Genomic DNA, 15,822 nt, shown 5'->3' with positions numbered 1-15,822 from the left:
TTAGGGAGAAACAAAAAGATAGACGGGAATTTTTATAATGTCATCTGCCTTACTGACATTTTTATATCTGAAAATGACATTGACAAATCCGAATTTTTCCCCTTGTTTGGTCTTGTCCACTTGCAAATAAATGGTATATTTTGAACTAATACAAAATAGTTTATCCTTAAAAATAGCTAATAGTGGAAGGTCAGGATCAATATGAACATCGACACTTATGTTATATTTTGTATGATTATAAATCTCCACTTTATATTTTTTATTTTCCTTTTGAACGATTCCAAAATTTATACATGTGTCTTCTCTTATTTTCCAATATTTCTTTCTATAACAATAATTTTTAAATATATAATCAAATATATATTGGTTCAAAAGACTATTTTCTTTTTTATTTTCATCGCTTAACTTGTTCATGACATTAAAATCGCTAGTCAATTCAGACGTCTGCACAAAATCGGTAGCATGGTAGTTACATATAGCATCTTCATTATGTTCCTCTTCCTTGGGCTTAACTTTATCCTTTGATGTGTTAACAGGATGTACTGTTGTTTCATCTTTGTTATCAATATCTAACTGATCGAAAACCTGTGCTTTTCCATCTTCCTTCAAAGTGGTAGAATTTTTATTTTCTCTTTTGCAAATATTTTTAAGCCTGACCAAGTCACCAACATCATTATCATCTTTTACATTTAAAATTTTATTAATATTATAAAATGAAAATTTGTGACAAAAAATTTTTCTTTTTCTATAATCTTCTATTTCATTTCTCCCTTTAAAATTTTGATAAAAGGTTAAATATTTGTCTTTATATATATTTGTTAACGTTTCGATTGTTTTTTTCTTTTCATATAAATTTAGGAAAAAGAAAAAACTTCTCACTTTTTTTATATCATCTGTAATGGATTTTATTTTTCTTGAGCTCGTTTTGATAATATAAATTAATACATATACAAAGACGAAAAAGTTCACCTTTCTAAACATAATTGCATTTTTCTTTTCGTGCAAGTTTTCATAAATATATTCTTTTATGTTGTACATTTCTTCAACATTTCCAAAACCACCAATTTTTCTTCCTTCCTCACTTTCTTCCATTACTCCATTTGTTTCATTTTTCCAATCCCCTTTGTCTAATTTTTCGGTAGTATCATTTTTTTTTTTCTCTCCCTCTTGTGTATATTCCTTGCATTTGTTAACTTTCCCTCTGCACCGTTTATTTCCATTTTCTGCAGCGTTCATCATGTTCACTGAGATAGGTGGGTCTGTTGAACTAGGTGAATCAGCTGTTGCTTCCTTGAGATTAGCACTAAGATTGACAGAGTTCATATTTACTTCTTTTCTTTCCTTTACAGGGAAGTTCTTCCTGTACACCACATCTATTTTATGCTTGTATGTCTCAAAAACGTTGAGATTAACTCTATCAAAATAGTTAACTGTAAGGATCCAGATGAGTTCACACTCCTTTTTCGAATTCAGAAAGGTTTTTATAATTTTTAAATCCTCACATAGGTTAATAATATCAAACATGGATATATAATTAGTGTACAAATTGACATCTCTAAACAAATTTACGTTACTATTACTAGTGTTATTTTGTATATTTTCCACGTCTTCTTTTAACTTTTCAAATAAATTTACGTAAAAATTGTATAATATTTTAACTGTCCCTATCATTTTAAAAGACTTGGTTTCTTTGACCATATCATACCGTTGACTTTCGTTTGTCGATTTTGAATTGGCGTTTTTCACATCTCCTTTTTCGCATACTCGTGAATCTCCTTCCTTTGCTGATTCTTCCTGAAAGATAACTTCTTCCCTACTTGGATCATTTTTCTGAGTCCAGTTTGTTACATTGTCTTTGGTTGCTATTCCTGCGTTTTGTTTCTTTACTCGATGGTTCCTTTCTTTTCCTTGTATTTTTATTTTATCGTTTCCATATTCTTCACCTTTTTCATCGCTTTCATACTTTTCACCTTTTTCATCGTTTCCATATTTTCCACCTTTTTCATCGCTTTCATACTTTTCACCTTTTTCATCGTTTCCATATTTTTCACCTTTTTCATGGCTTTCATATTTTTCACCTTTTCCCTTCTTACTTCTAACATGCTGTTCATCCTTTGGCTCCTGTTTATTTGTTTTACTAGGTTCATCCGTTTCTCTTTTTTTTTCCTTGAAGGGTCTGTGTTCTCCAATTGTGGAAACACTACCATAGCTACTATCTGAGTCGCTGTTCATTTGATTTTTCCCTTTACATTGTACATATTCATAAATATGTATTTTTACATTTGTGTTATTAAGTTCGACTTGGTTCTTTTTCTTGGCATCTAAAAAGTCTTTATACAATTTGGTGTCTATGTCTAGGTTTAATTCTTCCCTTTTCTTGATCCTTATGACATCATATATTGGTTTAAATGCAGGAGCTTTCATTTTATTATTATTATTATTATTATTATTTTTTTTACTCAAATGCAGGAAATCTATATCGAATGGAAAGACTGGAGCGAGGGAGAGAGAAAGAGAAAGAAAAAAAATCTGCTCAACGTGGGTTCAATAAAAGAATTACAATTTTTTTAACGATTCTTATGAATCCCTCGAATAGCTTGAGTCACCTCTTCTGGCAAGAAGACTAACTATTCGTCATTCCTTGCACAGGCTCAAGGGTTTCAAAGCTTAGACAAATTTAAATGAATATAAAAAATAAAACTCTAACAGTAGTGAGTAGTATCACTAGCATTGTCCAGAAGCAATTAAGCATGTTCAAAAAGGGACATATACATTTTTACGCATAAAAATCCTTCATTCCTCTCTTCGCCCAGACAATACCATTTTTGTAAAGATACAATTTGTGCACGAAAAAAAAAAAAAAAAAAAAAAAAAAAAAGTTCCGCTTGCTTATGCCTCCCTTACTTACATATATATATATATATATATATATATATATATATATATATATATATATATATATATATATATATGCATTAAAACATTTATGGGGCTACTTCGTTCCCCTATCTGTTCCACTTCTAAACCACGTGACTACAAGTGTCCGCTTGGAAAATATAGACATGAACGTTAAGTCATTAAATATAAATGGACTGTAGTAAAATGTTATGTGTATACAGACGCAGGAAGAAAAATATCATTTTTTAAAATATTTCATTTTTTTTTTTTTTTTTTTTTTTTTTTCCCCTTTATATTTGTACTACTATCCATATGTGTAAACTAAACTCATATGTGTTATGATGAGGAGAAAAAAAAAAAATTCACTTCGACCTTAACAATGGTTAGTTTCATCTGATGGTAAACTTTGTGGATTGAAACATGTCTATACTTGTGTAATCACATGTACACAATTATTTTATTATTATTATTATTTTTTTTTTTCATTTGATGTCATTTTTGCATAAGGAACCTTTCGAAATAGTAGAAAATAACCATTTGAAAAAAAAAAAAAAAAAAAAAAAAAAAAAAAAAAACAAATTGTTAGAAGTACACCAAAGATTACATTTAATGACTCTCTTTTTTTTTTTTTTTTTTTTCCCCTTCGTCTCATGCTAGAATACACCCCTTTGTCCATATAAACGTTGCACGTTGCTAATTCTTTTCTACCAATTGGTATCTGCAAATTTGTGTGACGACGAGGAAACAATCCAGCAGTTGCATTTCGCTCTATTCACTTCCAGTGAGAAAAGGTCTTCAATGAGTGTAGACAAAAATATCTGGGATGAAAAATAGATAAAAAAATAAAACATTCCAAACCCTTTTTTCCTTTTCATAACTTTCACACAAATATCTCATAAAAAAATACTAAGGATAAATAAAACGTCCACTTTTTCTAACTTTTATGTCGAAAAAATATATACACACAAATTAAATAAAAAAAAAAAAAAAAGTTAAATATATTGTCATTTTACGATAAAAAAAAAAAAAAAAAAAAAAAAAATATATCGTTATAGGGATTGTTTTGTCCTTAGCCTCGAATGGATGGAGAGTACAGGAAGAGTTGTGTCTTGGAATATTTCTTCTCTAGTGTGAACAATTTTTCCTATTTTAATGGAAATGGTGCAATGTGTGGAGAGGCGACAAAAAGGAGGAAAAAACGGAGGAATAAATAAAGAATTAGTAAATGACCTAAAAATAACCTAAGTGCGCTAACAGAAGTTACAACTTAGCAACATAAACCATGACGAAGTTCTAATTGGGGATGGGAAGGGGAAAGGGGAATGATTCAACTTTAACATAATAGATGAACTTCATTCTGTGCATATTTAATGATGGAAAGAAGAATTTGTCATATCGTGGGAAAACCCCATATCATATCTCCGATCTTCACTATCAAGTAGGTATACAAACAGGAGAGTGATAGCAGTTCCCACATATATACATATGTACATATATATATATATATATATATACATACATACGTTTGTGCACATTCTCATAAATGCGAATAATAAGCACAGCATACCGTCCAACGTAGACATTACATATGTACTCCACGTTTACGAAAATTAAGATCAAGTGAAAAAAAAAAAAAAAAAAAAAAAATTTTACACGTACAAACTAAGTCACAACTCCATAAAATTGTTGTTCATAATTGCAGATACGAATTTTACAAAAGTTAAATACAAAACGAAAGAATAATGAGATCCAATTTTTACATAACGGAGAGGGGGAAAAAAAAAAAAAAAAAAAAAAAAAGGTGAACATAAAATATTTAAATCCCTTTTTAAGTAAATTACAAAATGGAAAAAAGGAGTTCACAAAAACGAGGAAAATTGTACAAATGTGACCGTAGGGATGGTAACTCTGACTATTGTGATGATTTCTCAAGCAGAAGCCATTGGTATGGTCCTCACGATAATTTTGAGAAAAACCAAAAAAATCGTAGAAATTTCCATTCGGAAAAGGAAGGTTCAAGTAGTAACAATAAATTCGTAGGAACTCGATGGAATAATGAAATGGAGAAATGTCGAGAAAAACGAAAATATAAAAATTCTTCAGAAATGTACGACGAAACAAGAGATAATAAAAAAGAAAAAGAAAAAAAGGACCAATTTGAAAAATCGCGTTATCATTACTATAATAGACGAACAGATGAAAACAGCTATTTTGATGAATCGAAACAATTTCTTAGAAAAAGTGATAAAAGAAAGCATTCCATGGACAGAACTACAAAACCCAGTTATCCTAGTTATAGGGATAAAAGGACAAAGGATTGTTCAAACGAGAACCATAACAAAGATTTAAGCAGGAAGGACGATGATCATGCGGACATATTTAAATCAGAACAGCCATCACACCCGCATGAAAATTGCCCTGCTGATAAACTGGAGGGGGGAAAAAAAAAAGAAAAAAAGAGTGACAATTCTGAGCAGCACATAATGCAACGCAAGGAAGGTGAAAACAAGGATGGTCAGAACGAAATGGGAACCACGACACGTAAAGGTGGTGGAAGCGACGAATGCAGAAGTGACGAATTTAGGAGTGATGAATGCAGAAGTGACGAATTTAGGAGTGACGAATTTAGGAGTGACGAATTTAGGAGTGACGAATTCCCCAGCGACAGTGAGGCGAACAAAGCACGTGGCCTCATGAGCGGGTGCCGAAGCATAAGAAATTACAAAAGGCTAAACAAAATAAGCGAAGGGACATATGGAGCAGTATTTCGCGCTCAGAATAGAAGAACGAAGAGGATAGTTGCTTTGAAACAATTAAAGCACTTTTCAAGTATGCGACATGAAGGATTTGCAATAACATCCCTGCGTGAAATAAACATATTGCTGCAATTGCAGCATGAAAATATTTTATCAATTAAGGAAGTCGTGATAGGAAAAGACTTAAATGATATTTATTTAGTGATGGAATATGTAGAGCATGAATTAAAAATGCTCTTGGACAATAAGACTCCGAGTTTTACCATATCTGAATTAAAATGCTTACTTAAACAGTTACTAAGCGGCGTTGATTACTTACACACGAATTGGGTCATGCACAGAGATTTAAAAACAACAAATTTGTTGTACAGCAACAAAGGAGTACTAAAAATTTGTGATTTCGGTATGGCAAGAAAATTTGGACATGTAAATAGTCATAATATTACAAAAAATGTTGTAACTTTATGGTATAGGGCACCTGAATTATTACTAGGAGAAAGATGCTACACAAATAAAATCGATATATGGAGTGTTGGGTGCATTTTTGCTGAAATGATTTTGAAAAAACCATTATTTGTAGGTGATAATGAAATTGATCAAATTTTGAAAATATTAAGTTTGTTAGGGTTACCAGATAGAGAAACTTACCCAGAATTTTATGAATATTCTTTTATTTCAAAAAATAAAGAACTTTTTAAAAAAAAAAAAATAAAAATGAATGTCACCAAAATACGTTCCCATTTCCCAAATGTTGCTAACCAATTTTCAGGTTTATATTTATCAGATAATGGGCTTGATTTATTGCAACAGTTGTTACATTTTAATCCCAAAAATAGAATATCTGCTTCGGACGCTTTAAAACATCCTTACTTTAAGGAATTTCCTAAACCATTGGACATTGGTGATATGCCCTTTATTCCAGACACCAATAAGGTTATTCGGTCGAACAAAATGGCTAACCAGTTTAAGTTTATCGGTCAGAATAACATCCGGTTCCATTCGTAAAAAAAAAAACAAAAAAACATAGCTATCAAGTTTGAGCTAGCCAAATTAGTGACACTATTACCTGAACAGTTCATAAAAAATGAAAAAAAATTTGTACAAGGAAGCACACATCTTTTTTTTATTTTGAATTGTACCCATAAATCTCGAACTATACCAATGTATTATATTAGAAATGAGAGACTTACCATCAGCATATAGAAGAGGAGAACGTGCAAAAAAGGGAAAAATATATTTTAAATGCTTCTTAATCTTTTCTTGTTATTTTTTCACTCTACATGCTTGCACATTTGATTATGTATGATCATATATGATTGTCACGTGCCTGTTTATACAGGCGACTGTGGGGTATTCTTTTTGCGCCCCACTCCATTCCCCAATTTTGACACATTCTGTCATATTAGAAGCACGGCCTTTTTTTTTCAAGCATTTCTCCCGAATTTTGCAGTGTCTAATGTGCGAATAAAAATGCGTACAACTTTTGAATTATACCTGGACCAAACCCACATAAAAATGCACACATAGATTTACACCTTTGTGTGAATTGTTATGGAGCAGGGTGGGTATGATCATTTTGTGATGATGAATGTGCGCCAGCACAATTTTTTGTTTTTAAAAAATTGGGAAAGAAAAGACGAAGGAAAAAAAAAAAAAAGAAAGAAGCATATTTATAAAATACATCAAACCATTTAACGAAGTCAATATATTTTTTTTTATACATGAACACATGCAGGTTACAAAATGAAAGACAAAAAAATGTGCATGTTTGTGTTTGTGTTTGCGTTTGTGTAGGGGTCAACAAACGGGAGCGAAAAATTTCCATCGAGACGCAAAAATGTGTGCACTTTTTTTTTTTTTATAATACACGTGATTTTATCCAAGTAGGAATTACATTATAAATTTTCGTGAAAAAGATGATCAATTTTTACCTTTATGCAATTATTGTTATGTATTCCGTTGTATGTATACAACAAATTGCTGCATTCGTGACTGAAGTGATGATGCGTATTTATTTTACCTACATTCTGGTAACTCCCATGAGGGATATTCTCCAACGAACCTACTGGTATATGATGACTTAATTTACCGCTTTCATGATAATAAATATTATCACCAATTTTGTCATCAAACATATGAAAATTGTTCACACTTTTTTTTTTTTTTAATTCCATGTTTATATTCCACAAATCGTCACTGTTACCATGCACAAAGCACTTGTTCGAGTCTTTTTTCTTTGCATTCAAATGTTCTCCACCATTACTCATGGGCATATTCAACTGCATCTTCATGTTTGTGTTGTTTGGTGAATGTCTATCATTTGAACAATTATAATCCCATTTATATCTATCAAAAGCAGTTTGTTTATTCTTCGCACCATTTAACATACCAAAGTCGATATACTCATTATTTGTCATTACAACTGAATTATCATTACGAAAATTTTCTACACCCCTGGGGACAAATTTCGCACATTTCTCGAATGGTACACTAGTTTTGTTTATACTACTTAGATTTGCCAAATGAGGGGAAATTTTTCTTGAGTTTTGCTTCTCTACTACTTTATTATTAAATGTATTTTTCTCCTTTTCATTTAGGACATTTCTCATGCATTTTCTTCTAATTACACTTGTGTGTAACAACTCCTCCTTGTCATCATTACACCTAAGCTTTTCTGCACTCCTCAGGTGCAATTTTCCACAATTGATGGTGATTAATTTGTTACCTATATTGGTGGTAGTAGTAGTAGTATTACTACTACTACTAAAAGCAGCAGCAGCAGTGGTAATGGGAACAGGTTTTGTCTTAGGTGCAACATAACTCCGCGTATCATTCTGATGGTTCCAGTACTTTATTTTTAAATTGAATTGATTTTTAATAAATTTCCAACTTTTTTCCTTATCTTTATTTTTCAGAATGCAGCATTCTTCACATATATAGGATTTTATTTTGCTAAAGTTGTTGTAGCAAGAGAGACTATTCTCTTCATCTTTATAGCTTTCACAACAACAACACATAGTTTGTTTTTTTGTTTTGAATTTTGAGTGGTTGAAATTCTGGCAAGAGGGGGGATGAGTTGGTGAGCAATAGCAAATCAATATCACATCATGTCACGTCTTTTTTTTTTTTTTTTTTTCCTTTTTTCACTTTTTTGTATTCCCTTTTTTTCTTCCACTTTTTTTTTTTTTTTTTTAACCTCCACCCTGGGTGTACAAAGCAAAACCTCTTCTCCTACGAAATTTGAAAAAATGTGAACATAATAAAAATGAGGATTGGAAATCTTCACACAGAGATTGGTGCATTGTTGAAATATGACTGTAATTCGAATGGCGTATATGTTTGACACACGAATGAAAGACACAACTGTGATCCATCTTTATTTGAATCATCGCGTTTAGTTTACCTTCTTGATTCTTCCTTAACAAATTGATCAACTTGTTTTTAATTCCTTTGGAAGCATTTTTATGAATATATGGCTTAAGTCTTAAGTCCACTCCATGTAATTTTAGCTGTGTATCCGTTTGGGGTTATTTCATAAAGAAGAAAAAAAAAAAAAAAAAAAAAAAAGTATCATTCACCATTTAGTATGTAATAGTTTATGAAAATGAGAAAGAAAAAAGAGTTATCAAAGGTACTATAAAAACGGTGTAGAGATTATTTTATATATTATATCATTTTACAGTTAATACGCCTGACAGAGTTATGAAACTTATGTTAATTCTTTCTATTTTCAAATAAACTATTTCTATATCTATATTTTTACTCTTGGAGGGAGAAAAGGGAATAATTATCTTGTGAATAATTACTTTTTTAGGGAAGGAGAGATGGTTTTTTGCATGCACCTTAAAAATGCAGAAGTTTGATAGAAAAAAAAAAAGAAAAAAAAAAAGACGCTAGTAACAACGTCAGCAATAGCGTCAGCTATAACGTTTGCAGGAAAAAGTGATAACTTTTAAAAAATTGTTAATTTCGTCGTTTTTTATTATGATGTTTCGAATTTCAATCCCCGCTTTCATGTTCATGGTTACGAAGTTGTTGTCACCTGCTATAAACGTGAAAATCGAGCAAGTGTAAATTATAAGTTGGTGCATAATGATGTCTTTTTCACCACTACACATTCATGAGTGTAGAGATTTGGAGAAAGCTCGTTCTAATTGTTCATTTTGTTTAACGTATTTTTGCGTAATTCTAGTTTATTTTATTAAATTTTTTCCACTCATTCATGTGCTCATTCATGTGCTCATTCCTGTACTCATTCTTGTACTCATTTTTCTACTCATTCTACTCTTCATTTTTCCCCTCCTTTTGTGAATGGTATTTGGATTTACATTCAAAATATTTCCCTAGAAGCATTTTCAGGATCATGTCTATCATTTTATTGCGAAATTTGCATAGAAGAGACACTTCCAGAATGAGTAAATATCATTAGTACATCCAAAATTGGAAAAATATGAACAAGCTAAGGTATGCAAAAGGATGGGCGTAAGCTTCTAAATTATTTTTTTTCGATACTTAAACTCAGATGTTTTGGGGGTAAAGTAGGCTTGACACTCACAAAAGGCATATGGATATATCTGTGCATGCAAGTTTGAACATATATATATGTATATGCGCTTATTTTTATTTTATTTTATTTTTTGGAATACTTCGTAAAAAGTGTGCAAGCATAAGAGGCCATTTAATGTCATTACTATGTATACTCATGTGTGGATTGGTTAAGAGCGTTTTTAAGGTTTTTTTTTTTTTTTTTTTCATTTTTCCTACTCTGCTAAATTCACATAAGCAGTAAAAACATAGAAGAAACAGACGCTTATATTATTCAAAAAAATAAAAGAAAAATGAAATATAATAAAAATAAAAGTAAAATTAAAGTAAAATTAAAGTAAAATTAAAATAAAATTAAAATAAAATTAAAATAAAAACGAAGAATACACATAGGGATATGATATAAAACAAATTTGTCTATTTTTTACGCTACGGGCTTCTTCCTATCATATGGGCTTGTACGAGTGTGACAAATGATACAAATCTGAAAAAAAAAAAAAAAAAAAAAAAAAAAAAAAAAAAAGTATATAGTAAAAAAAATAAAGTAAAATAACTAGAGAGGAAAAAATAGAACTGAAATGGAAAGACCGATATAAATTCATAAATTTTCTTATATCCTCTTCCTTTGCATGCTTGAGAAAATATAAACTATTATTTTTTCTTAATTTTACTTTATCTTGTATCATTTCTCTTTTTTTCAGCGTGTGTGTTTGAGAATGTAACCCATTATTTGTTTCGCACTTTTAGAGAGTTCATTTTTTAGAACTGCAAAAGTTTTGAAAAATACCAAGAGATGGGCTAACCTTTAAAAGTCCTTTTTTCTGATTTATAAATTTATTTTTCTTTTATTAGGAATTATTAACTGTACACACGTGGGGTGGAAGGGATATGCATGCATATGTACAAGTGTGTACGTATTGGTGTATATGTGTATAGGCTTATGCTCAACGTGAGTTTCATATATTGTAAAAGGATACAGACATACATTCACCACCGTGTTAATCGATACTTCTAATGAACTTCCCCACTTCATAACAAAATATATAAAAAACAGGGATAACTCTTAACCTACAAAAAAGAAAAAGAAAATGAAAAAATGAACATGTCTGAAAGGAAGCCGTCTTTGAGGTACTCTTCCAAAAAGAGTTTTTCGTACGAGAAGGAAGCATCGTCTACAAGTACTGCACCCAGGCAAAAATATGCCTTTTCTTTTATTTATTTATTTTATTTATTTCTTTTATTTATTTATTTTATTTATTTCTTTTATTTATTTATTTTATTTATTTATTTTATTTATTTATTTTTATTTTTTTTTTTTTTTTTTCTACTTCTTTATTGCTTCTTTTGCGTATTTTATTTTATTATATTTTTTTTTATTATGTTTGTAAAATGCCTGACATGTTTAGGCGTAACTACACTGTGACGCCTTTTTCTCGCCCAAGTGAGATAAAACAGATTAAACTTCTCCCCCATTTTTCAGCTCTTCAAATAACCAAAAACCGAGATGAGATAATAAAAAATAAAGTTTACTGCCCTATCGAATTAAAAAATGTTTATAAGTTTCTAGAAGAGAGTGACCAATTATTGAAGAATGTAATATATATATATATAATGCATGATATAGTAATGTGTTTTATATATGCAATATTTCACCTGAACATGCATACAGCTGAGTGCACAAGTAGGCAAAGTGTGGTGAATAGGTACAAAGTATATTTGTTTCCAATAGGATCGTGGTCCCGCAGTATGTACATTCGTATGTACATGTTCATATTTTCGTGAGCAAAACGTATACATACATACATGCATACATACATGTGTGTGTGTGTGTGTGTACACACTCATTCCGCTTTGCCTCAGAATGACCTCAGTGAAATGTACCTCGTCGATCATAACAAAAGAATAAACGAATTAACGTCGTTGTGTGAAAATTACAAAGTAAATGTGAACAATCAGATCAGGCCAGAATTAAAGAAAACATACAATTCAATTGAAAGTAATATTCACTACTTAAATAAACACATAGAAACGGCTAAAAAAGACAGCTTGCTTTTAAAAAAAAAATTAAAAAAATCAACTGATCCTTTATATATTTCTACACTAGAACAGAAATATAAACAAATCTGTTTAGACATAGAAAATAGAAAAAAGGAAATAAAATTTTTAAAAGATAGCATACGAAAAAATGAAAAATTATTAGATTCAAATAAAAGAAAACCTAACCAAAATGCGTTAGAAAAGGAATATAAAAATCTGTTGAATCAGCAATCAACGCTGTGTTCTCGTCTAATCCAATTGAACAATGGAAACAAACTCTATGAAGATAACATTTCCAAGTAAGAACACTTCCCCCTCGATGAGAAATATTCAATAGAAATGTTTTCCCTCTCTATTATTTAAGTACAGATATCCATAATTTGCATCGCGAATCAACATTCACTGATCGTTTTTCCTCATTTCTGAGCATAATTATTTGCAATTTTTACCCATTCTTCTTTTTTCATTTTTCCCTTTTCCTTCTTCTTTTTCCATTTTTCATTTCCCCTTTCCCTTCTTTTCATTACATCTCCATGCAACGAATATACCCAGAATAGAAACCCAGCTTGAGGAGATAAAAAAAAAAATGAATGAACTAAATATAGACAAAAAAAAAGATGAAGACATTCTGGTCGGATGTGAAAATGACACATCGAAGGAAAATCTAGAACGGCGCATTTTTCTCCTTAACACAAAAAGAGATGAACTGAAAAAAGAAAAAAATAGCTTTATAAATAATTTAAGTAACACATTAATGAAATTAAAGAAACAAATTTCCACTTTGGAAGATGAAAAAAGGAATTTGTTAAATGAAGAAAAAATTAATCTAGACAAATATAACATATTGAAAAGGGCGCTAAACATTAAGTTGCAAAAAGGTAATAAAAATGAAGTCAAGCCAAAATACCTAACTAAGAGGAATGTTGCAGAAAAGGTGGAACACAATAAAGAGCGTTTTGATTCCCATCCCGATGCCCGTTCTGATGCTCATTCTAATGCACATGAAAGCAGGAGCACAAATGATTGCACAAATGATCACACAAATGATCGCACAAATGATCGCACAAATGATCGCACAAATTCGAAGCATCACACAAAAAAAGGAGGAGAAAATATTTCCAGAAATGACTATCCAACTGAAGAAAACAATTTTATAGAAAATTTATTAGAATCTGGAAATGAGGACGAGTTCACAGATAAGCAAATCCTGAACAAGACACAGGAACCTGAACGAGGTGCAATGCATATGACACTCTACCACCATGAAGACGAACAAAAAATATCACCCCAGGAAGCAAAGGAAGATAATTGTGAAGATCATCTTACAATTCCATCGAGGTCCAACATATTGACAGCACAAGTTAACAATGAAAATGATTTGAAAAAGACAAAGAAAAAAAAAAAAAAAATCTTCCTTCCCCAATTTGAAGCCCATATGCTTTTGAAGCTTGAAAAGCAGCTCACACAAAAGGTCAGGGATAGTGACGAGCACGAGCGCGAGAAGGAGAAAGAGAAAGTGGAAGTCGAAGAAAAGGAAAAAGAAGAAGAGACAGAAAAAGGGGTGCAAGAAGGGGTGATGGAAGAAGAGGTGAATGAAGAGATAGATGAGGACGTGGTGAAAGAAATCGAGATTGAAGAAGAGGTGAAAGAGGATGTGGTGATAGAAGAAGGGGTGATAGAAGAAGAGGTGAATGAAGAGATAGATGAGGACGTGGTGAAAGAGGATGAAATTGAAGAAGTGGTGAAAGAGGATGAAATTGAAGAAGTGGTGAAAGAAGAAGAGATTGAAGAAGTGATGAAGGAAGAAGAGATTGAAGAAGTGATGAAGGAAGAAGAGATTGAAGACGTGGTGAAAGAAGAGATAGATGAAGACGTGGTGAAAGAAGAGATAGATGAAGACGTGGTGAAAGAAGAGATAGATGAGGACGTGGTGAAAGAAGAGATAGATGAGGACGTGGTGAAAGAAGAGATAGATGAGGACGTGGTGAAAGAAGACTTAGATGAGGACGTGGTGAAAGAAGACATAGATGAAGACGTGGTGAAAGAAGACATAGATGAGGACGTGGCGAAAGAAGACATAGATGAAGACGTGGTGAAAGAAGAGATATATGAGGACGTGATGAAAGGCCCGGAAGAGGAAGAAAAAGAAATTCCATATGATGCGAGCAATGGCAATGCACGGGAAAATGTGAATGTGGTGGGGGAAAGTATAACCGGAGGAGCTGAATATGAAGTTGGAAATGACAAATTAAGTTGCAACATTAGCAGCGAACCGCATGAAAATCCCCTATGTGAGTCTCAGGCAAGGGATAACAAATCTACGGAAATTGAAACACCATATTCGACAGAAAAGAAAATCTATAATAAAAGCAACAACGAAATTCCAAAAATGTCGGAGGGTAAAGAGACATTTGAATGTGCTAAGAGGAATGAAAGCGATAATTTATATGATGATACGGAAACACAGAACTTTAATGGCTCACATAATGATAGCTAAACTAGTGATAAACATGGAAAATAGGAAGTTGGGAAATTATATCAAGGGAAAGTAGAAGAAGAAAATCACAAATTGTGAGTAATTGCCAAAAAAAAAAAAAAAAAAAAAAACACATAACACGAACAATGCTCATAATACACCTGATGTGGAAAGCGGACACATTTCACTGTAATGAAACACAATCATATTCCGTTAAGAGGGGATATAGGAAAAATGGGGGAAAAAAAAAGAATAATAATAAATAAAACAAAACAAAATAAACATATAATACTGAACAGGTAATACACACAACACATGATATACATTCAACAGGAAGAACATTCGTTCCTACACAGAGATGAAACATTTTTTGGAAGATGAGAATGCATCTATCAGGGAGATACATCTATATGTGATTAATCCAAACGTGTGATTGGGCAGAAACATATTTTTATTACGAATGAACGCGTAAAATTTTTTTTTTTTTTTTTTTTTTTTTTCCACACACTCATTTTCTGTTTCTATAAAAGAGTATTAAAAAAGGGAAAGTTCAAGGCATCCTTTGGAAATGTCTTTTCCTGCATTTATGCATAACATAAAGTGCTTTCATATACCCATATGTATATTCAATATAGCTGAAGTTCTCCTTTTATTTTATTTTATTTTTTTTTTTTTTTTTTCATGTGTGTAGATGATGGAGGAGTTGCTGTTACGGCATCATCTACAGTGATAAGTATGACGAAATTTTAAAAGTGTAAATTTATTTTACATTCTCCTTTTATTGCACATATTTTTTGTAAGTTTTGTGTGGATGAATGTGCACGTATATATATCGGGGTAAAAAGGATGAAACGTTTTTTTTATATATTGGGTATACCAAACTTTAAGCACTCTCTCCTTTACATTTTTTCAAAACGTAATAAATTTGTAAGTGTATGCAGATGGAGAAGATATTTTTCGATATAGTCTGACAATTCTGTGAATTTTCTTAAAATAAAGCAGCGAATAAAAAATGCAAATAAAAAATAAAGTCGAGGAATGGATCTAATTGAGTGAATCCTGTTTAAATTTACTGAAACATATCCTGAGGCTCTTCTCACCTTCATTCGA

The 15,822-nt window shown here is 31.3% G+C and overlaps 4 protein-coding genes across 4 annotated transcripts; 2 read left to right on the top strand and 2 right to left on the bottom strand.

Annotated features, from left to right (window-relative positions):
* PGO_052130 (hypothetical protein, conserved) lies at nucleotides 1–2,424 on the bottom strand (the record flags this gene model as incomplete). Its single annotated transcript, XM_028686591.1, has 1 exon — nucleotides 1–2,424. The coding sequence occupies one exon, from the start codon at nucleotides 2,422–2,424 to the stop codon at nucleotides 1–3; it is 2,424 nt and encodes an 807-aa protein (XP_028542392.1).
* A 2,318-nt stretch (nucleotides 2,425–4,742) lies between these two features.
* Nucleotides 4,743–6,659, top strand: PGO_052120 (cdc2-related protein kinase 1; the record flags this gene model as incomplete). Its single annotated transcript, XM_028686590.1, has 1 exon — nucleotides 4,743–6,659. One exon carries the CDS (start codon nucleotides 4,743–4,745, stop codon nucleotides 6,657–6,659), a length of 1,917 nt encoding a protein of 638 aa, XP_028542391.1.
* An 890-nt stretch (nucleotides 6,660–7,549) lies between these two features.
* Nucleotides 7,550–10,028, bottom strand: PGO_052110 (hypothetical protein, conserved; the record flags this gene model as incomplete). Its single annotated transcript, XM_028686589.1, has 6 exons — nucleotides 7,550–8,710; nucleotides 8,851–8,885; nucleotides 9,058–9,163; nucleotides 9,335–9,418; nucleotides 9,605–9,699; nucleotides 9,983–10,028. 6 exons carry the CDS (start codon nucleotides 10,026–10,028, stop codon nucleotides 7,550–7,552), a joined length of 1,527 nt encoding a protein of 508 aa, XP_028542390.1.
* Nucleotides 10,029–11,295: 1,267 nt separating this feature from the next.
* On the top strand, nucleotides 11,296–14,733 carry PGO_052100 (conserved Plasmodium protein, unknown function; the record flags this gene model as incomplete). Its single annotated transcript, XM_028686588.1, has 4 exons — nucleotides 11,296–11,377; nucleotides 11,680–11,792; nucleotides 12,060–12,535; nucleotides 12,789–14,733. The coding sequence occupies 4 exons, from the start codon at nucleotides 11,296–11,298 to the stop codon at nucleotides 14,731–14,733; spliced, it is 2,616 nt and encodes an 871-aa protein (XP_028542389.1).
* Nucleotides 14,734–15,822: the final 1,089 nt, after the last annotated feature.

This window comes from Plasmodium gonderi, assembly GCF_002157705.1.
Source record: "Plasmodium gonderi DNA, contig: Chr05, whole genome shotgun sequence".
NCBI lineage: Eukaryota > Apicomplexa > Aconoidasida > Haemosporida > Plasmodiidae > Plasmodium > Plasmodium gonderi.
The sequence above is the reverse complement of the archived record's forward strand: the minus strand, read 5'-3'. Positions and strand labels throughout refer to the sequence as shown.